Source organism: Equus caballus, chromosome X, assembly GCF_041296265.1.
Source record: "Equus caballus isolate H_3958 breed thoroughbred chromosome X, TB-T2T, whole genome shotgun sequence".
Lineage (NCBI taxonomy): Eukaryota > Metazoa > Chordata > Mammalia > Perissodactyla > Equidae > Equus > Equus caballus.
The window spans coordinates 119,010,697-119,032,975 of NC_091715.1; the positions used below are offsets into that span (position 1 = coordinate 119,010,697).

At 43.5% G+C, this 22,279-nt stretch overlaps 1 protein-coding gene across 9 annotated transcripts in view; it reads left to right on the top strand.

Annotated features, from left to right (window-relative positions):
* The first annotated feature begins 10,121 nt into the window (after window positions 1-10,121).
* The window catches only part of GRIA3 (glutamate ionotropic receptor AMPA type subunit 3), a 272,512-nt gene continuing 260,354 nt past the window's right edge, over window positions 10,122-22,279 (top strand). For 8 of the 9 annotated variants that reach the window (XR_011434854.1, XR_011434853.1, XM_070257725.1 and 5 more), the window contains exons 1-2: window positions 10,672-10,805; window positions 11,965-12,123. Coding sequence is in view for 7 of the 9 variants with exons in the window: in XM_070257725.1 (XP_070113826.1) it covers window positions 10,697-10,805; window positions 11,965-12,123 (268 nt within the window). In the remaining 2 variants the exon portion in view is untranslated. Of the gene's footprint in view, window positions 10,806-11,964; window positions 12,124-22,279 lie in introns of all 9 variants that reach the window. The other variant, XM_070257723.1, reaches the window with a different exon arrangement.

The window sequence follows — 22,279 nt, forward strand, 5'->3', positions numbered from 1 at the left end:
TTAGTTCACCCATGAAATCAGAGACTTTTTCTCCCCTATATTTCGCCTTACTCATGAACCATAATGTTAAACAGAGAACCATTGGATCTTGTTTTTGGTTAATTCATGCATTCATTCACTCATTTGACAAAAATTATTCAGTATTGGTCACATTCCAGGCATTGTTCTGGGTATTGCAGTTACAGTAATAAACAAAACAGACAAAAGAAAAAATTCCTGAACACATAGAGCTCACAACCTTAAACAAAGCTGGTAAAATATCTAAAGTTTAAATATAGAGTTACAGTGTATTTCAATACAAAAGAAGTTGGTTCCCTCAACTTTCACTCTGGTTAGAAGAACAATAAAGTGTTTATAATGCTAAGAAATTGATTTGTTTGGAAATGTTATCATTCCATTCATTTATGGACATATTAATCACATTACTCCTAATTCCAAAAAGAAATTTGAGGTAACTTACAATAAAAGATACAAATTTATTGCCTTAATTTATTACCCATAAATCCAGCTAAAGCAAAAGTCAAGTAATGTACTGAAGAAGTGTAAGTTTCAATAGTCAAGACCCTGTGGCTTTCTGCTTGGGTAATTTGTCTGCAATTATTGGAAACATCCACAAGGTGGTGGTAATGATGCCTTAGTTTAAAAGCATACCAGAAGGGCAGGCTGATATAGGTATGATCTACCTGAAATGACGGTACAGTGAACTTCTCCAAGCACAAAAACTTGTTTCTCAAAACCCTTGTGGCAGAATTCATGATTAAAGAGCTTAGGATGTTTTCATGAAACTTCTTAAGAAGGTTGAGATCTTGAGAGAGCCCATGAAAGCCCTTATTTATTAATTCATTCAGCACGCCTTTATTGAGAAGCCTCTGGGTACTAAGCACTATGAAAATCATTTACAAACAAATTTTGTATTCACAAATATACAATAAAGGAAGCATCCTAAGTAAAAGGAAAAAGCAACAACACTTTTCACATTGTAATTTGTTAATAAAGGGAACTGTGCAATTACTTTTCCTTTACCATCCCTTGTTTGATAGATGCTTCTCAGGATCTCTTTCCTTTAATGTTTGTAAAAAATGCTTCTAATTTTGGTTTGCATTGAATATGGGGACAATAATAGTACTTACCTCAAAGAGTCACTGTAAGGATTCAATGGGACAATATACTTAAATCATTTAGCAGAATAACCGGTATGTGGTAAGAAATATATGTTAGTTATCATCATCGTTGTCAACATGATCATGATCATTGTCTTCATTATCAACATCATCATCACCACCATCAGGAAATACCAAGTTAATCTGTCTATATCAGAAATTTGGGTAAAGGCAGTTCAGAATTGGGGAGGAGTAACTGCTTTCTCTTTATTAGCAAAACAGGACAACATTCTAAATTCTTAACCAGAACTTTAAGGGAGAGGGGACGTTTATTTGTTTTTGCTTTGTACGGTTTTGCTTTGAATTTAAAACCATTGCCTCACAAGGACTTTCCCAGTGTGGTGCCTCTGGATATAGAATGATCTTCCCCCTAGGGAACTCAATTTGAGTTTAGATAGCCAGGTGGGTAAGATTGTAAGACCACTCTTCGACTCGCCTCCTGCCAAGATACAATGATTTTAAGTTACTTTTCTCTTCCTTTGTAACACAGAACTTCTCTTGAGACTGGGGCTACCCACTGAGGAAGGCCAGGAGAAGCGTGAGAAACTGTTTGCAGCCTCCCTAGAGGAAGTCCCTTCATTTTCTTTGGACCATAGGGCTCTTAGTGAATGAGCTGTCTCCCTGGGGCCTGGAGTCAAGAGCCCAGGGAACCGAGGAGGGAGGCTCCTCCCCTCAGGGCCAGCTTCACAAGTGTGACCTGTACAGTCACGCAGTGTCCCATGCCAGAAGGGCCATGTGCTTGGTTTAATGTTCTGCTGTCTCTGCCTTAAAATTCTTAATAACATTTGAACAAGGGGCCCAGCATTTTCATCGTGCATTGGACCCTACAACTTATATAGCCAGTCTTCTCTGCCCTAAAGAGTTTCTAAATGCTGGGTGAGCTTTGTTCTTGCTCTCCTTCCTTCCTGCTGCTACTTAGAGTCCAGCTCACTCCCCACCCTTAAATCCAACTAAATGATGATGGCTTGGTGGACACCAGCTTTTTCCTAACCCTGAGCTCTGAAGGTCACTCTAGAGATATTTTATAACTTCTGCTTCTTCTCCTTTACTGTTTTCTCTAAACAAACAAACAAAAAAGAGCAATGAACTATAACATTCCTTGAAGCTCTGATGACTAGAAACAGGCCCTATAGGTATCTTGCAGTGAATTAAGGCAAAAGAGGCAGCATAGGAAGTCAGGAAGCCTTGGCTTCTGCATCAGCTTTGGGGAAGTGACAGACTTTCTGCCCTGACTCAGTTCCTTCACCAGAGAGCTATTGCTATAGAATGTGTAGAAAAGTAAAAGCAGTAGAAATACTCTCAGGAAGTTCACATTTGCGAAGTTCATATTCACACTGAGGCTCAGAAAGTTTAAATTATTGCCTGAGGTCCCATTCCTAGTAATTTGGGCAGAACTGCAATTAGAATCCAGGCTTTTGGATACCTGATCCAACATTCCATTTCTGAAAAGGTGTGTATAAACCACTTGGTTTTAAAAACTCCTATTCTGAGTACATAGGAGTACGGTTTCTCAACAGTGGCACTATTGACATTTGGGACTAGATAATCCTTTGTTGTCAGGGACTGTCCTGTGCACCGTAGGAGGTTAAGCAACATCCCTGGCCTTTAGCCACTAAGTGCCAGTAGCAATCCACCCTCCTCCCAGGTGTGACAATCAAAAAAGTCTCCAGACACTGCCACTTGTCCCCTGGGGGGCAAAACCCATCCAATTTATAACCACTGCACAAGAGCAGTTCACTATTTAAAGGAAACCTTTGTTGATTCATTTAGTAAACAATAAAACTCTCTCCAAATTTGTATTTCCACATACTAGATTTCCTTAAACTGAGAGATACCTTATTTTCAAAGGAGAAAACCACTGATTTTGGTTTTGTGGGTAATCATGCAGAAAAATGTAGAATGGTTATGAGATGCCTTTCTTTTCCCTCAAAATATTATTATGTTCACGGAAGTGATACAACAGATTCAACAGAATATGCTCACAGCACACAGATTAGAACAGATTAAACTTTAGGAAATCCAGCTATTTCTCTTTAAGAATTAGCTACAGCTAAATATACTAAAATTCAACTGTTTCTACTTATCTTTTCATTCCCCTAAATACTCTGAATTCACTTTTAAATCAGGAAACTCAGAACTTCCTACATCTAAAGGAGTGTTAAAAATACCTTATTCCTCAAAATGGATAGAGTCAAATCCCCAGATGACAGATTAGGAAACAGAAATTTAGAGGCGGAAATAGTAAACAAGCAGATAGCAAGTCTTCCATCCGGCCCTTAAAGCAACCCAATCAGCCACACGTTGCCTCAGCTAGATGGACTGTACAATTTATCATCCAAACTGGCATACTTCTGAGAGTGAAAGGCGGCATTAGTAATAATTGTACCAGGACAATGGGCCTAAACTTAATTGTCCTGGGCAAACCAGGATGCACGGTCACCTTATCACTCATAGAAAAACAACACTGCCGGATGCCTACTGTATTAGTTAGCCCAAAATCTTAGTGGCTTAAAACAACAATCATTTATCATTTCTCACCCATCTGCATGTTGGCTGTGGTTCAGATGATCTAGACTGGGCTCAACTGGGCAGCTCTGCTACAGACCACAGTAGCTGAGATGACTCTGCTCTCACCTTCAGGTCCGTGAGCCAACTGGGGCAGTTCAGCTCCACATGTCTCTCATCCTTCTTGAGGACCAGCGAACTAGCTGGATACTGCAAAGGTGGCACTTCAAAGGTAAAGATGGCAAGCAGAAATGCATGAGGTTTCTTAAGACACAGGCTGAAATTGATGCACTGACACTTCTAGCCACATGCCATTGGCCAAAGCAAGTCACGTGACGAAGCCCAAAGTTAAGTGGCAGAGAAATAAACTGCCCAAACTGAGGCCAGGATAAACGTATGGATTCAGGAAGGAGTGAATAACTGGAGCACTCATCCAATGTAACACATGTGCTTCACCTATCTCAACCCCATCACCACTCCCTCACATACAAACACCTCAAAAAGGGAAAAGTCTATTTGCCTTCGTGTGATATGCTATGATACTGACTCACAGTCATACAGTCATGTGATTTTCCAAATCTGGTGTCAGTTTCTAATTTTCATAAGTACTCAAAACATGAAGGCTTTTCCAGTTGAGTATAAAGCATAACTCCTCAACCAATTGGCACTCAGAATTCCTCAATAAAATTCTCAAATCTGCTCAAACATACAACCCCTCCCCAACGAGAGCTGGGAGGCAGAGTCAGTTTTACGTTGGGAGCTAATTTCCTCCTGACTTGCCTATGCTGTTTCACAGTGACAGTTGCTAACCTTCTCAGAGGGGTGCAAAAGTATATATTAATAAAAATGTCAACAATATCATCTTTGGGAGGTAACCTGGAATAATTCACAATAAATTAACACTTCCCATCAGAGAGACATTGCAGCTTATAAGAACATCACTTTGTAAGAAGCGGGAGTCCGGAAGCCATGTAATCTCCATCTGCAGTTTTCAAGCCCATTCAGAGCCCACCAGGGGATAATTACTTGCTAAGATGTACCCATCCTAGCAGAATATATTTGTTACAATTCAATTCTCTCACAGCATGAAGGAGACTCTGGTCTGGTGGATAAAGCCCTAGAGGAATAAGAAACTCCATTTCCCACCACTTGGCTGTGTGATCTTGGGCTGTTCACTTAACCTCTCTGATTCTTCAGTTTCACAGTCTATGGAGTAATACCCTAGACCTCTGCTTACCTTGAGAAGGATGTGGGGAGGAGTCACTATATCCTTATGTGAAAAAATCTGCAAGCCTATTTGCTTCTACCCCTAGGAAAAAGAATTATTTCTGTATTAGTTTCTCACCCTGGACACTCAATATAACATGACTTAAGAACAGAACTTAACATCAGGCAGATGCATCATGAACTGAATTTTGGGGGCTGAGTTACCAAAGTAACACAAAGATCTCACCATTGAGCAGTTTATCTCTAAAGGACCAAAGACAAGGCCATTTCAGCAAGTCATCAGGGGCCTGATTCAAGAGTAAAATTATTACCACTCACAATTCTCAAGAGCAGGCCTTTGGGAAGATAGAGATTTTAGTGGTTATTGTGTTTGTTTCCCAACCTCCATATCTCCCTCCCCCACGGTGTGTCAGTCATGTGGTTTGGTGAGGGGTGGGAGAGGATTGACTCTACTGCCTACTCTCAGCTCTATGGATGGGGCATAATCCTATTTTCCCACGCCATGGTGATTGGTTCAAGTAATTCAGGTCTAAGCATGATATTACTTGACCACAAGATTTGATCATGAATGGTCATGATTCAGTTTGAATCAATGATACAAGAAGGTATGATGCAGATGTGAAGACAAGAAATACTACAGATATTTTGCCATCATGTGGGAAGTAGAAAGGAGAGAGGAAAAGAAATTAGGTCTTTGATAAAATTTTTGAATGACTGAGTCTAATCATTCCGCAAGCTAGTCCTACCTCTGTCCCTTCCAGTTATAAGTCAATGTATCTCCCTTATTGTTTGAACCAGTTTTAGTGGGGTTTGTCTTATCTGAAGTATGAAGCATCCTAACTGATATAGGAACTGACGGGGTCAAGAGTATGGTCACCAGCCCTGAGAGTGCCTAAAGAAGGCAGTGTGAAAGTACTTAGTCCAGAGAGAAATGTTTGGAAGAAGGGTACCAAAAGTGAAAGATCACCTCCAAGTAATTGTGCCCCAAAACAGCTCCTGGAAATGTCTTCAGGACAAAAAGTGAGTTCTAAACACCCTTACCATCTATGAAAAGCAAGCCAATCTGAAAACAATTTGAGATAAACATGGCCACTGCTCACTTGGTGTGACTGTCTCCTCCTGGAAGTTGCTATGGATCCATCCTGGGCACATTAAACCTAAGTTCATAAACCTTCTCCTGTGACCCACACCTATACTTCCACCAGAAGCAGTTCTAAGTAGGCCTATGTCTGGAATTTCAGCTCCTCAGGGCTATTGATTTGCTCAGCAACACCAAGGACAACACCTATGTAAAGGATTTCTACAGAGGTTTCTGGAGGGGGTCACATAATGGAGAAAACTGAATGACAGACAAGTAAGATGGAGGACCCAAGCTTTCTTAGATGTCACACCCAATCTGAGTCTCCAGAAATGGCTGGACTCTATTCTTCCCAAAGAATCCAGGAATAGAAGTACAAGAAAGAATCACAAAAAATCAGTGGTACCTAGATTAGTTCCTTGATTAGAGTGTAAGTTGAAGTTAGGACAGTTTTCCTGACCCTAAGAAAATCCCGCCTCATGGAATCACAAGACCATAGAAATCATAGAAACTGTCTTGCTTCCTTATATCCCTGGTGCCTAGCAGAGTCTGTCATACAGCAAGTGGTTAAATGTTTGTTGAAGAAATCAAAGTTTCAACTTTGAATTATCTTTCCATTAGGCAAACGATATAGTATCTTGGTTTCATTACCTTTAAACGGTATGGCAGTTTTTCTACTAATGAATCAGGATGATATCTGTTGTTATTTTCCTTATTTGCAAGTATATGCAAATAAGAAATTTCAAAATTAGCAAGTATGAAGCTCAATGTATAGTATAGATCCCTTCTCCAAAGTCCACTGGCCAACACTTCCTTCCGCTTACCCAAGTGCCCCTATCCCAAGCCTGAAACAAACAGAAACCTCATGAAGAGAAGTACTATTTTCACTTTTGTATTGTAAATTTTAAAATTTCATATTTTTATGCTGCCTCAACATCCCCACAAACAGGCTGTGAGCACCCGCCCAGGTGACGAGGTGCACCAGTGTGATGAGGCTGGCCCCCGCTTCAAGATCCCTTTCTTGTCCTCTCCTGACTGTGACCTAGTGACATTCAAATACATAAATGACATCCTCTCATGCCTTTTGCTTGTGTAGTCCATTCTGACCCCCAGTAGAGGCACTTGTCCATGGGTCTCTCTCTGTCTCTCTGTCTCTCTCTCAACTCCCCACCTGCTTTGTTGAGCCCACTCCCTTGGAGCTCCCTCTATGTGGCCCCCCTTTGTGGCATATAGGGGCTGTTTCTCTAAGACCTGTGAATATAATAAACTTTGTTTTCCGGCCCTCTCCTGTGTCTTCCCTGTGCCCTGACTAACATCTCACGAAAGAATACAAAACAACTTCTCAGTAAGAACTGCAATGAATTATTTTCTTGCTGCTTAAACTGTATCACAGAACTCGTTTAAAAGTGCAAACCGTGGGCCTTAAGACTAGCAGGTAATCCTGAATCCAGCAGGGAAACCTCTTAACCACAGAGGGAGAGCTAGATTTAGGGTTTTGCTGGCAACTTCTGGTTGCTATGATGCTGCTAATACAATCTCTAGCTCCTCATTGGAAAATTAAAGATGAAGTTCAAAAAGTGTCTCACTGCTTTATGGGATGAGGGATCGACTGCAAAAGAATTTGCTTGCATTATACAGGCTTTTCAAGCAACAGCAATATGCCTAGTCCACCATTCTGGCCCTGCCGGCTGAGATGGGATTAGTCCAATTCTGCCAACAACTGCCACTGACAGCTAAAAGTTGAAGGAGTGGCAGCAGATGAAAGAGAGGGAAAAAGACAGTGGGCAGGGGAGACTGAAAACAGAAAGGATGAGTGCCATTTACAGTGATGAATTCAGTGGAGGATTTTCAAGTGCAGATGCACTGAAATGCCTTTCTTCCTCTCATCTTTTGTTACTGAACCACACCATTACTCTTCAAGCCAGATGACAGTGAAGATGGCCACAAATCTCTTTGTCCACCTCTTCTCATGGCTGGCCAAGCATGGATGGGGACCTGATTACCCTCAGGAGTGAAGTGAGGTGTGGTGAAAGCCACCCACCTCCATCCAAAATATATTGTCCACCCACCTGAAATCAAAACTGAAACTCCTCATTAGAGTTATTCCTTTGGGTCAATGCATTGAAGAGTCCTATTAAAACACAACTATGTTATGTAAAAGGAGGAACATACAGTGCCTGACACAGAGTAGAGGTTCTCTAAATGTGTCACTTTTAATATTAAATTGTCACTGCTTGCCACTGGAATCTTAGTAAAGATTCATCTACTAGATTCTCTCCTGTCTCCTAGGGCTCTTGAGGAGCAACGATGGGAAGAGGTTGACGTGGAACACTGGTAAAGAATTGGTAACAGAGTCTGAAGTTTGAGGGATGGTGGAAAAAGGGGAGGCTGACAGCATGAGGAGACTTTTGGGAGAAAACGACATTTTTAAAAGATGACAAAGAAGAAAGGAAGTTTGGAAATTAACACGTATTGATTCTTTTGTGAGACAGGCACTGAATTAGATGCTTTCACATCCACTATCTTATTTAATCCTTATTCAATTCACAACCACTTTATAAGGAGAAAAATATTAATATTCCCACTTTGCAGATGGGACAACTGGGGTTCAGACTAAGAAAGTCACTCAAGGTCACACACTGCCTCTATGTGATGGAATACAGACCTGAACCTGGACCTGTCTCCTAAGCCTATCTTCCTGATCATGCTATCTCACTCCCCACATTTGTCAAGGGACAGCCAGCCTAGTCTCTGGCTACCCTCTTTGCTCTAATGTTCCAACCACTTGCAAGTTCAGGCTCCTGTGACTCCCAGGTTTCTTCCTCACTCCTAGCCACAGACTATCGAAATGGAGACAAAAGATTTCCATGGATGGTGGGGTAGGAAGAGATTTTGTATTATTAGAATGGATAAAAAATTGGGAAGAGCCTAGAACCATTTTTCTGCTTGCTCAAGGGTTTGGAAACTTTCTATTCCAGGCTCCAACTTATGTCATGCCAAATCCAAAGTTCTGAAGTAATTGGTGTACCAGTAGGGCCCCTGGGCCCCTGACCTGTATCCCCTGACCCATGTGTACCAGTTTGCTGTACACCAGCAGGAAGGTTTATTTCCCAGGTAGACCAGGAGCAGAGGAGAGGAAAAGGAGAATAGCTGGTGTGGGGAGGGATAAAATCTGTCCCTTTCAGAGTAGGTGAAGTAAGAGTGAAAGACTTGGGAGATAAAGAGGCTTATGTTTTTCTCATCACTGGAGAAAATAGCTAGGGAGAGGAGTCTATAGCCCAAGAGGTTCTTCCACAAAATTTTGTGGAGGGGACCACCGCCAAACTGAGATCCAGGCTGCACTGTCTGACTTGAAAGTTCCTTCCTTCCCTTATGGCAGAGAGTGAAAGAAGAGTAGGGGAGAACAGATAGCCTCTGGGGTCATCAATCAGGGGCCTAGGCTGCTATGTGAAGAAGCAACACCAAGGGAGCAAGGCAGCTAGAGGCAGTTTCCTCCAACTTTAACTTTCATTCTCCATCCTTATCGCAGCTCATTCCCACACCGCTCTGCTCTTTTAGTCGGTGGAACTGAGAGCCCTTTTCATTAACCTTTTAGTTATAACTTCCACGCACATACTTTTCTACATCCTCCAAAGCAGTCAGCCCCACACAGCCCATCACTGCCCCCCTCCTCTTGTCAAGCCCAGCTCAGCACTTGGGTAAGGGGAGGTATTCGCTTCCCAAAGCTGTGGGACTTGGGGGGGGTTGTTCACTCGCCCTCGGATCTCTGCTGTAAAAACTGAGCGGCACGACCAGACCGGGCATGCGCAGCATCTTTGGGCGCATTGTGATGGGAACTGCTTCTCCGAGTCTCTACAAAGACTCTGGAGTACCCACTAACCGCCCTCGTAAGACCCCCCTTCTTTAAGACAGACACACAAATGCAGAGGCAATGCAGCTTTTTTCTTTTCCTTTTTTCAAAGGGCCGGTTGCAGCTTGAAAGGCTGGTCCACGTGAGGACTAGTGTATTTTTATTGATCCCGTCTCTCGTGTTGACAAACGCCAGCGCCGAGGCTTTGCAGTCCGGGGCTGCAGTTTGCAGTGGAGCTAAGCGGTGTGCGGCTTTAATTCCACGTCAGATCAACTTTGATCAATATCCCCCTACCGGCCCAATTGGAAGAGCCCAATTCACCGGCGCTGAGCCTTTTCGCTCTTTGCTTCTTTTTTCCCCTCTTTAGACCCACCATCTTCTGGGGGAGAAAAGTCTCAGATTTTCTTTATAATTTCTTTCTTTCTTTCTTTTGTTTCTTTGTTTTTATGTTTTTCGATATCTTCTCCTTTTTGTTTTGTTTTGTGTTTTAGGTCTTTATTCTCTCTCTCTCTCCCTCTCTCTCCTAGTGATAGGGAGAGAGATCGCTTTGGCGAACCAAGCTTGCAGCCAATGAACCCGCCTTCCAGATTGGTGTGAAGACAGAAGTGAGGTGGGGGGCGGGGAGGGGGTGTGAGAGAGCCTGGGCTCGAGAGGGAGCGAGCAAGAGAGAGAGACAGAGAGAGAGAGAGACAGAGAAAGAGAGAGAGAGGAGGCGGTGGAGGAGGAGGACTAGTGTGGGGTGGAAAGGAAGAGTGAGCGAGAGCAAGTTGAGGGGAGGGGGTGTAAGAGCCGGCGAATTCTTTTTCTTTTTCTATTATTATTTTGACGACTCCCGAGTTGCGCCCATGCTCTTGTCAGCTTCGTTTTAGGCGTAGCATGGCCAGGCAGAAGAAAATGGGGCAAAGCGTGCTCCGAGCGGTCTTCTTTTTAGTCCTGGGGCTTTTGGGTCATTCTCACGGAGGATTCCCCAACACCATCAGCATAGGTAAGCGCAAGTGAGCCAGCCAGTCGAGCCGGGCTCTCCTGCACCCGAGACCACTGCTCTGGCGTGGCTACGGCGGCCGTGGGTCCCTGTCCTGCATGGCCTGGGGAAGGGACGGGGGACGGGGATCGGGCAGGAATCGCGGGGATCTGAGCCCCGAGAGCTTGTTGGTCTGGGGAGCATCGGGGACCAGAGAAGGGTCTCCTGGGGCAGGGGGCGGGGGTGGACTGCCAGGTTTTCCGAGCTGAGTGGAGCAAGGGAGGCAGGCAGGAGGCTGAAAGGCTGCAAAGGGGTGAAGAGTCGCGGCTTTTCGGCTCGTTGCTCTGGACTTTGTCATGGCTTGCGTGCCGCCGCTGGAAGTTGTCCCAGGGTGATGCTGCCTGTCTGGCTGCGCCAGGGCGTGTAACCCGGCCCGGGGTGCCCTGTCCCACGTCTCCGGCTCCCCGGAGACAGGCTAGTGCTGGGGGCAGGCGGAAGCCCACTCTGGATCCCGCAGACCCGGGCAGCAACCGGGGTGGGGGGCGGATGGGGTAGGAGGCGGGAGTGAGACAAGGAGCTGAGCCAGCGAGCAGCGAAGTCACGCAGACCACGAATTCATGAATTGCCGCTGTGTCTGTCTGTAGCCAGGCTCCGGGCGCTGGGAGGGAGTTCTCTCAGCTTCTGTCTGTATTTACAAGTGGAGAAGTTAGAATTGTTGCCATTACTGAACTAAACCCCTCTATTGTCATGGGGGAGGGAGGTGGCTATGAGGAACAGGATAGGGGAAATGAAATTGTTTTTCTTCCCAGCCTTTCCCTTTGCGCCAGGAAAAGATGAACCAGCTTGTGGAGATGGGCGTTAGGGTGGGGGGTGGGGGAGAGGAAGCTACTGCCTGAGAAAGAACCAAGTCCCACTCTGGGTTCCATCGTCCCACCCCAAAGCAGCCCCCTCTTCCTTCCTTCCCCTCTTCTCTGCAGCCTCTCCTCTTCAGTCTAAAGGAAAACCAGGTTTCTCTTGTCCAAAATTTGACTTCACAAGAGTCTTGAAAGACACACAGGTTGAAAAATCAGTCATCACCGCGCACCCCAGTACCACTGAGGGATATCTCGTATCTGTAGTGCTCCCCAATTTCTAACCCGTCCTGGGGGGACACAAGCCAAATCTCGGTTCCCTTTGCTTATAGGTGGACTTTTCATGAGAAACACGGTGCAGGAGCACAGCGCTTTCCGCTTTGCCGTGCAGTTATACAACACCAACCAGAACACCACCGAGAAGCCCTTCCATTTGAATTACCACGTAGATCACTTGGATTCCTCCAATAGTTTTTCTGTGACTAATGCTTGTAAGTAGATCTGCTTGTCCTCCCTTTGGGAGCTTGGGGACCTCATTTGCATTTTGCTTGTGGGACTTGGGGTCTGCATATATGCTGGGGGTGGGTGATTGCCTCAGTAGACATTTTAGGGGCTCTAGTCAATACAGGTTTTATGCGGCATACATCAACTCTGGAGGATCCAGCTGGGGGAGGGACTTAAGGCAGTGAACAAAACTCTGTTGTGAATAATGTTTGATGCAAAAGTTTTATTTTCCTCCCTACTAAATTGGCGTTCCCTCCCCCACACCTCCTTTTTCTTGGCTGGAAAAAATAGCATGGTTGTTCAGGGAAATTTCTTCAGATGGGATTAAAAAAAGAAGCCTCTTGATTGAGTCAATTCAGGATGTACATTACTTGACTGTTAAAGCTAGCGCCTGACTGTAGAAATGAGCTGAATTTGACAATTGCCTAATATTATAGGAGCCAAATATGAGAAGTTCTGCAAACAGGTGACCTTGAGGGACAGATCAGTCTGGGTTCCCTGGCCTCCTTCTGTCCTAGAATATCACCTTTCTTACCAAGAGAGCTCTGATAGGAACTGATAAGACTACAAACTGATTACAAGTGATGAATGCCTGGCAAACTGAGATGAAGGGAGAAAACAGTGCTCAGGTGACTATTTAGAAAGCTCCTTCTGTTCTATCATCTCCCCTAATGTTGTTCACCCCCCTCGTTGTTAAGGACAAACTTAGAGCAAAGGTGGAGGGGGAGGCGTGCAGCAGGAAAACTGAACGTCAAAAGTGAGGAATTTCATCACCCCAAAGCCACTTCTGAAATACCTAGTTGTGCCCTGTGCTTATGATTGTTCCTCTGGAAAGGGGACATTTTGAGAAGTAAAACCACGGGAACCCGAATGACTAATAGCCTGTTGGACACAGGTTTTTCTTGAATGGAATGTTTGATGAGAAAGACTGAGAATTCTTCATTTGAGCTTATTTCACTAAAAGTTTTCACAACAATGAGGCTGATGATGGCATAAATATGTTTTGCTTTTATCGTGGTGTAGTTTGGAATTTTTGTTTTTTGATTTTCTTTCAAGGGAGAAATGATATTTGTGTTTGGTTGGGTGAAACTTTGTATATGACTTTCTTTAAATTTTTCTGCCTCAAAGGATATGTGAGTTCCAGAAACTGTTGAAAGGATCTCCAAGGGTATAGCTTCCTTCAATCTAAAGACTCAGGTCAAGGGGATGGGAGTGAAGTACTTTGCAAAAAATTTGACAGTTATCAGCTTTAAGAAAATTTTAGCTGAAGGTACAGATCCTTATATGAACATGTTCTGAGATACTCTGTATTTGACATTCTTTGGCTTTCCGACATTGACAAAAATAGGAACTTATTAATTCCAGCTAAGTGTGAAAGTTACAAAATGTCTGTCTATACTTTGCATCTTATTTCCGTAATCCCAGCCTGTCTCTACAGCTCTTACAACACACATCTGACTCTTAATCCTGCAGCACTGGGATCTTGTCAAGAGGCTGAATCTCGAATGAAGCTTCCTAAGTATCAATTAGAACAGATTTAAAACCAAATACATGAAACTACCAGGATTTATTATTATTAATAACAAATAATATTTATTTCAATTCACTTTAGGGTCTTTCCACTGATGACTGGGATAAGAATGCCAATTGAATTCTCAGGAATGATTGATTTCCAAGGGTTTTGGTCCTGTTTTTTATGGTCAAATCAGATTGACACTCACCAGCCTAGGGCCATTAGAACCCTGCTCAAGGATCAATCAGGAAATGATCCTTGCCATGTGAAAAGCTCAGGTTTGAGAAGAAGCAATAAGTCACCCATACTGGTGTTGAGTTGCCTTAACGCTTACGTCTCAGGGTAATAAAGGAACAACCATGAAAGGAAAAGAAATTGATCAAAACCCCCCACCCTAAACCCAAATCACTTCTGCTTACAAGCTTACCAGGCTGGGTTATGGCTGGGGGCTTGAAAGTGTGGGATAAGGGGTATGGCTCACTGGGAAAAAGACAAAGAAAACAAAAAGATGACCTTGGCCTTAATTATGCCAAATACACACGTATGCACACACTGAGACACATGGGAGAAATATCCAGACACCAGTAATGTCTACCCGGCTGCCTGTTGCACTCTTAGACTTTACAGCTCAGAAGACAGAAGAAAGCTGTCATCTTCTCTGGTCCCCAAAACAGTCCTCTCTGAATGTCACAGTCATTGAATGGAGGCCAGATCTCAAAGCTGTCTCCCGGCAGCTGCTGCCTAGAAGCTTAGTAGGAGAAAGATGACTAGTTGAACCACAGTCTGATAGTCTCTGAATGCAGAAAACAATCATTTTATGGGGCCAGGGAAACCCTGGAGGTGTAGCTCATTTCTCCACCTGGCCTTGATTGTTCTGTTTCTCATGGAAGTGAAGATCACATATCTCAGATGGCATACAATACTAGTTCACTACTGGAGCCTGGCAGGTGACCCAGGTTCCATCCTTCCAGTTGATGGCACTATCATGCAGAGAAAAAATCCCTAGATCATCTGGTCTGCCCTTCTCTAGAGACCTAGGGAGAATTTGAGAAAACCCCAGATGAGTCCGAATCTGGTCACTTGCCCCACCTATCTGGTTCAATATAGAATAGAATAGTAAAAATTAAAGAAACTTTCCCTTGTTCCCATTCAGAATTCCTAGTCTCGGCTTCCCCTAGCACTCGAATTGATTTATTCCCATCTTCTTGCCTGCACCCTCAAACCTGAGGCAGGCACACACTTTCAGGGGGCATAGATATGCAGGTAAACAAATATCCAAAGAACAAATAGAGGGTAATGCCTTTTGTATGTGTCCCTGCTCTCTGCTCTCTCTCTACATCCCCTCCCCAATGTATTCAGAGGGTTTCCTTGCAATGAATCGCAGGCATCAGTTATTTAAAGACTCTTCTTCACCAGCAACCAATTATTTTTTTTTTTTGCATAGCCCCCAGGAGGTTTGCTTAAGACAGGTTCCAACTTCATTCGGTGTCTTGAGGCCAATAAAAGCCTCTCTGGCTTTGAAAGGTGGTTCATTTGGGATCTCAGCTCAGAGGTGAATAGAAGTTTATCAAAGAGACTCATCTGATTCAGAACACATGTCCCCATTTCATAAGGATTAATTGCCTTACTTTTCAAGTTAGCTAGATAACCCCAGAAAGAAGGATGGTTTGAATATTAATGATTTCATGATACATGCATTCATACACACACACAGGCACCCATGTACACATGATCAGTATATATAAAAAAAGATGTGCATACATGTTTTAAGTTACATTTCTCTTCTTTAAAAAAACAGATTTGATCATCATAGGGCTTTGAGGGATGTGGAAAGATCAAGGGACTGTTGGGTCCCATTGGCTTTGCTTTGCTGCCCTGGTTCCTCAGGAAACACCTCCGATTCCCTTGAAGTCCCCTCCTGTGTCTTGCTGCTGTGCACTTGTAGTGCACTCCACACTACATCGCCCCAGCCTCTGCAGTGTCAGCTCATTAGCACACAGATCTCATATTCCCTCTCCGCACTGTCATTGCAAAAATTGCTGTTGTACACCTTTATAGCCAACAAATGTGCTCTGGATTACGTACTGTTTGCAAGGCAAGAAAAAGGCAAATGTAACCTTAAAGGTTATTCACCACGGAATTGTGCTCTAAACGTATTGGCTTAAATAAAAATCTGTTGATGAAGGCACAATAGTGACGGTGGGACTGAGAGTGAGACTTAGGAATGTAAGCTCTAATGGATCCCCAGGCAAAATACCTTTGGCTGGCTAAATCTAACTCATCAGCCGCAAATTTTTTTCCCATTAATTTTTTTCAAGCCATTTGAAATACACCTGCTAACTGAGAGCATGCTCCTTTTATAACTGAGTGCATTTCGCTACCAAGTGTACTTAGCTGAGACAGGTTTCCGTCTCTTGCCCACAGAGTCACAATCTAATTATCTAATTATTCTAATTGCCAGGATCCATTTAACTGTTTAAGTCCATTTGGGAAGGAAATGTCTTCCCTGATCCTATTCTCTGCTCTCTGGTGGGTTTTGTTTTGTTTTCGTGTTTGTCCTTTTCATGTAATCTTTGGAACCAGGTTGAAGACCCACAATATCACAGCTCCTGCCCTCAAACAGATCTTCCTGTACTAACCAAGTCTACTGCTCTAGCTCCACTTCCCACCCCCACGCCCCCATCTTTGCACCTTTGCTGTTCTCCTTCTCTCCTCTGTCTGCTGGCCAGTCTTCAATAAGCTCACTGGCTTAGCTCACTTCTCAGCCTCTCTGGCCAGCTGGCTTAGCCCACTGAAGCAGGAAGAGGTCGCCTCAGTGGTGCCAGTCAAAGATTTAAGTCACCTTCTCACAAGGTTTATTATGGGTTTTTTTAAAATCTATTTTTTATGTGGAGAGGAGGGAGAAAGGTGATGCTGTTCATTTGGGCCATAAAAATAGATGGCAATCAGCAGGCTGTAAAGGTAAGCCTCCCGCAAAGTGTCTTACCTCCCCTAGAAAGCAGCTTCCTGTTGATCTGCTAAGTGGAGGTGGGGGGGCGGGGGACAGGAAGGGTTTGAGGGGAAGGAACACAGAAAACTATTTTGTTCTGTATGTATGGTTACTGCCAAATGAGCCATGGTTTTTCTTCCTTTCAGCAATTTTAACATTTTTCCTTAAAATGAAACTAGTTTTCCACATCCCCCACTTCTGCCTCCATCAGAGGTTGTTTCCTTTTTTTTTTTTAATTGGCCCTGAGCTAACATTTCTTGCTGATCTTCTTTTTTCTTCTTCTTCTTCTTCTCCCCAAAGCCCCCCAATACATTGTTGTATATTCTAGTTGTGAGAGCTCTGGTTGTGCTATGTGGGGCACTGCCTCAGCATGGCCTGATGAGTGGTGCCATATCCATGCCCAGGATCCGAACCAAACAGTGAAACCCTGGGCTGCTGATGTGGAGTGTGTGAACTTAACCACTGGGCAACAGGGCCGGCCGCTGAGGTTGTTTCCTTAATTCTGCGTTTCCCTCCCTACTCCTCAAGATTGAATGAGAATAGTAGGGGTGGGTTGAGATTTTGATTATGTTTCTGGCTCCTGATATATTTTTAAATTTCAATATTATGGGTAGTCAGAGGTGATTGGCTGATTTCATTTGAACAGATTGAAAAATAAGTGAAGCTGCTGAGGCATCGTTATTGGTATTCCTTTGTGGCTAAGAGAGTCGTCATTTTTATACAACTGGTTAAAGGATTAAAAGCATGGATTTTAAGAGAGGGCTGAAATTTTAGAAGACAGAATTCCTAAGTTTGGGGGAGGGAAATAAACACGCTTATTCAGATGATTTAACTTTGGACTTGTTAGGTTGACACTGCAAATATATTTGAAGGACCATTCATAAAACTTTCTATCTTCTTTGAAGAGCAGGAAAATTAGCTGCATACTTTACTTGGTCCATTAAAAAGAATCAAGTTTTGGCTTCGATACTTTGGGTCTAATTAGATAAAATGTCCATAGGAGGGTGCAATTAAAACCCTAGGTGGGGGCGATGGGTATTCTTCAACAGGAGTGTGGGAGTTGTGCAGACACAAAAGAAACTCCCTCCCTCCTCAGGAAATGTCTGGGCTCCAGACAGAGATACAAATAGCCTCTGCCTGTGTGTGGGATGAGCCTTGAGCTACAGCAGCAGCCCGGTACCAAAAGGGGGTCAGTACTTGACAAAAGGTTAAGATGAACAGAATTTGTCTTCCTCACACTTCTACCTCCTCTTCTCTTGCCATTATTTCCCCTTCCTGCTCTGTCTGCCCAGCTCATGCCCTTTTGCTGGTCTCTAACTGGCCAGCCCCTGATTCTGGTATCCCATCCACAATAAACGCCTAGGGACTGTGCTCTGCTCTGGATTTTTCCAGACCTGATGCTCCTTCTCCATCAGAATATCTTTGTTCTTGGTCCATCCTCCTGAAGGCCTGCACTCTGCTTTGGAGGTGACAGCATTTTATCTAATACAGGGATCTAGCTGAAAGTGGCTAATAAGGGGTTAATATACCTAATGGGGGAATATTTGCTTTAAAACAAGGGATTAAGGGAACCATAATGCCTCAATTTCAAAGAAAAATACTCAAATAGGGGTGTTTCTGGACATGATGCACAGAGTGGCTGTTCACTCTACCCAAATTAAAGATCAGCTGGCCCTGGTCATGGAAGACCTCTACAGGCCAAAGTAAAAAGCTCCCTATACATGGTAGGTTAGGTGTTAAGAACACCTAAGGTATAGGACAGGTTCAGCTGCACTATGTTGAACTTAAAAGCCTTTGTGGTAATTTGGGAAGCAGCCGAAGTTTGTAAAAATTCGTTTTATTAAGCTAGTAAATATGTACAGCTTTTTGTATGTCAATCATACCTCAATAAAGTGGTTTAAAAAAGTGTAAACTTTTTATATGTACTACCAAAACAAAGAAAGAGGCTGTTGTAGAGTCTGAAGGTGCCTATGTGGGCATTGGCAGGAGATGCACTGGCATGGAAAGGAGGCTGGCTATAGAAGGGAAGAAAGGTGGTGAGAAAGCTGGGTCTCAGACTGCAAGTTTCCTTTCCTGGGATGGCATGTGAAATGCAATGGTTATGAGGCAGCATCCCCCTCACTGGTGCTAAACAGTAGCTCTGGAGGGACTTGGAAGCCTAGCTGAGCAGTGTCTCCATGCCCCCCGCCCATCCCTCCCTTGTCCTGTCTCAAGTGTACACTCTGGCTTCCCTCCCAATGGAAATAACCAGAATACTTTCTTCTGGATTTTCATTTGAGTGTTGGCCAGAGAAGTTTTACATCCCTCTGTCTGGACCTCCCTTCTCCTCAGTTCCTAACTGCCACTGACTTCTTTGGCAATTGTCCTCAAAACAACCATCATTTGTCCATATTTGGAGGAGACACAGGAACAAGGGTAAGGATGAAGAGAGAAAACACAGCTGGTAATGACCCCTTAATCCTATGGGGCACAGTTCAGTCTAGAACAGGACTTCTCAACCTTTCATATGCACACTCATCACCTGAGGATCTTGTTAAAATGAAGATTCCAATTCAATAGGTGTGCGGTGGGGTCCAAGAATTTGCATTTCTCGCAAGCTCCCAGGTAACACCAATGCTGCTGGTACTCAAACCACACTTTGAGTAAGATGAGTCCATAATAGGGAGACTATGATTACCAAAGAAAAAGGCTCTCACAGACATGCTCTTACCCACATCTGTGCCTTCTTGCCTTCCAAAGAAGGTTCTATAAGAGACACATTTGGCTCATTCTAACTCAAGGATGTCCCTATCATTTTCCCAACAACCCAGTGTCCATTTCAGCCATGTCTGTAGGTGGCATGATTAGATGTCTGATGAGAGTATCTACTTAGAGTTGCTTTTTGTAGGGATTTGGAATGGAGACTGGAACACAGGCTGAGAGAGGAGGTAGCTCATGAGCCTAGATGACAGTTTCTTGGCTTCTTGCCACACCCCAAAGTGTCCCTGTTAGAAACAACCTGCCCAAGAGAGCTAAGATTGGCATGCAGTTCCAACTGCCTTTCCACTTTGCTTCTCTGGGTCAAGGCATGCCAGAAGGAGGCATGTAGCATCTGCTCCTCAGCTGTCTGACTTCCCTTAAACAGGGTTAGAAACAAGAAGTACAATGCAACCCAAATTCTGTCTGCTTCCCTAGGAGCCTGAAAAATTGACTCCATTTTCAAGGCTGGTGCCAGGCACTCATTGTGAGGTAGAGGGGAGGAAAGGGAAATAATGTCACTTTATAACATATCTGAGCTGAAGACTGCTCCAGGGAAGTCATTAAAATCACTTGGTGTCATTTGAGGACTACCAAATGGCATCCTATTACCCAAAATATTGCCCTTCCGAACAGTCTGCCATTAGTCTGAAATTCCACAAATTCATATAGTTGTGTAACTGCAATGAAGGCCTGTGGTAAAATGCAAGCTTGCTATCTGGAAGAGAATGAGTTAAATCCTTATTCAGCCGTTAATATTTTGACCATAATTCTTTGATCAGAAGACCACATATTAGCTTGCAAGATCCTCAGAGGAGGTTTTCCAAGACAGGTAAGTGACCCAGAACACAGCACTTACCCAAGGAGGTTGGGCACCAAATGGATAGTGGGCATTCAGGAGGCACTGAGAGACTCAAAGATGAGGAAGAGTCCCTTAAATACACTTCGTCTATTTTGCAACTTTTGACCCTCTCCGTGGATAAATTCTGGTAGTTTATTCACTAAGATTTTAGCTGCCTTTAACCCTTCAAGTCACACCCTTCTTATAGTAGTGAGTCTGTTTTCTCTTCCATGCTTGGTTGTTTGCTGCAATGGATGCTCTCAGCCTCTGGATTCCCCACAATTACTGTGGGATATTTTCAGAAGTAAAATCAGTTTCTGATGGGTGGTGGTGAGGTTTTTTTTTAACCTTTTAAAAACTGTTGCTATCAAAAACAGTCCCCTTCCAATTATCCGTGACTGATCTACACTGCCAATTACTCATTGCAACCAGGGCCCTCATCCTTACAGCTGCCAGAAAAGGATCAGGCTACCAGCAATGGATGAGATAGGAAGGGATCAGGACCCAGCCCACAGAGGAGTAATTGCGTGGATGTGGATATGGGTGAACACTTTTGTAAATTTAAGGTAGAAAGCCTGCTAACATCCACAGTCAGCCAGAACCTGTTACAGATTCTCAAATATTCTTATATCTCATTGCTATTTCCAAACCTACTTGTTGGTTAATTTAAAACAGTGTTTCTTGAATTGGACCACTTACATCAGAATCACCATAGATGCTTGTTAAACATATGAAGGCCTAGGTCATACTCCAGGTGTATTAAATCAGAAAAGAAAAGGATAGGCCTTTTTAACAAGCTCTATGGGTGATTCTAAAGCACTTTCAATTTGGGAATCATTTTAGTTTAATTAGCCCTTGTACTGCAACGAGAGATATATGGATTCAGATTGAGTAGTTATTGAATACCCACTAAGCATCAGGCATTGTTCCAGGCACTTTCACATGTGTTACTTCTGTGAGTGAGGTGCTATTGGCCCATGCAAGCATTAGTGAGTTTGGCTCTCAGGTTGGAAATCCAAGACTTGAAAGAACTATGAGACTAGCCTCAAGTCATAGTCTCCGAGGTAAACAAAGCAAAACTGCTCTCTGAGATAGTAAGTAGAGACAAGGAAATAATTTTCATTTTGACAATGCTTCTTCCCTTCTTTGCTTGTTAGCTAATGATTGGTCCTTAGCCATGCTATAAACTAGATGTCATGGCAAATGCCCAGTTATTTGTCAAAAATGGATGTATTGCAATCAGTTTATATAGCATTCATTGTGCCATCCTTGCCATCAACATCTTTAAAACTGGGGCTGAAATAACAATAACTACCATTCATTGAACCCAGACGGCGTGGAAGACACTGCACTAAGCATTTTACATGCCTTATCTCACGGAATCACCACAACATCACTAGAAAGGAGATACTCTCATCCTCATTTTATAAAAGAGGAATCAGAAGTGGTTCAAAATATATATCACATCTAGCTCAAGGTCAAACAGCTGGCTTCTTCGATCTTCCTGCCCCTGGAGCCTGGACTCAACTTCAACTGGGGTTAAAATCTCAAACGATTACAGAGGCCAAGCAGATCACATAAATGTGGAAATTGGTCCAGGTGTGGAATGGTAGGGCCTGTGGCAATCTGGAGAGTCCATGCCCTTACCTGAAGACATTCAAATACAATTTTTTTAAACCACTGTGGGACAAACAAAACATCTGCAACAGGACTTAGGGCAGTGGGAGGTGGAAGGTGTGAGCTTCTGACTTCTGCACTACACTATGCACCTCCCTCTAGCAGCTAAGTTACTGATCGAGGGAAGCCTTATTAACTGGTAGTTATAAATACTGAGAAAAACAGAGAAAAATCTCTTCTTAGTGAAAAACCTATTTTGACTTTCTCTTAGTGTGCTATCAAGGTACCTCAGTGTGGCAGAACTTTCTCTCCTTTGTGCACATACTTATGGTCCTACATGCATACGTTATATATCCAGTGTCCTTTCATGGCTGAGTGCCAGCTCACCTCTGACTAACCTTCCCCCAGGCAATGCTGAGGTCTGCAGCAAGGTCAGAATGCTGGCAC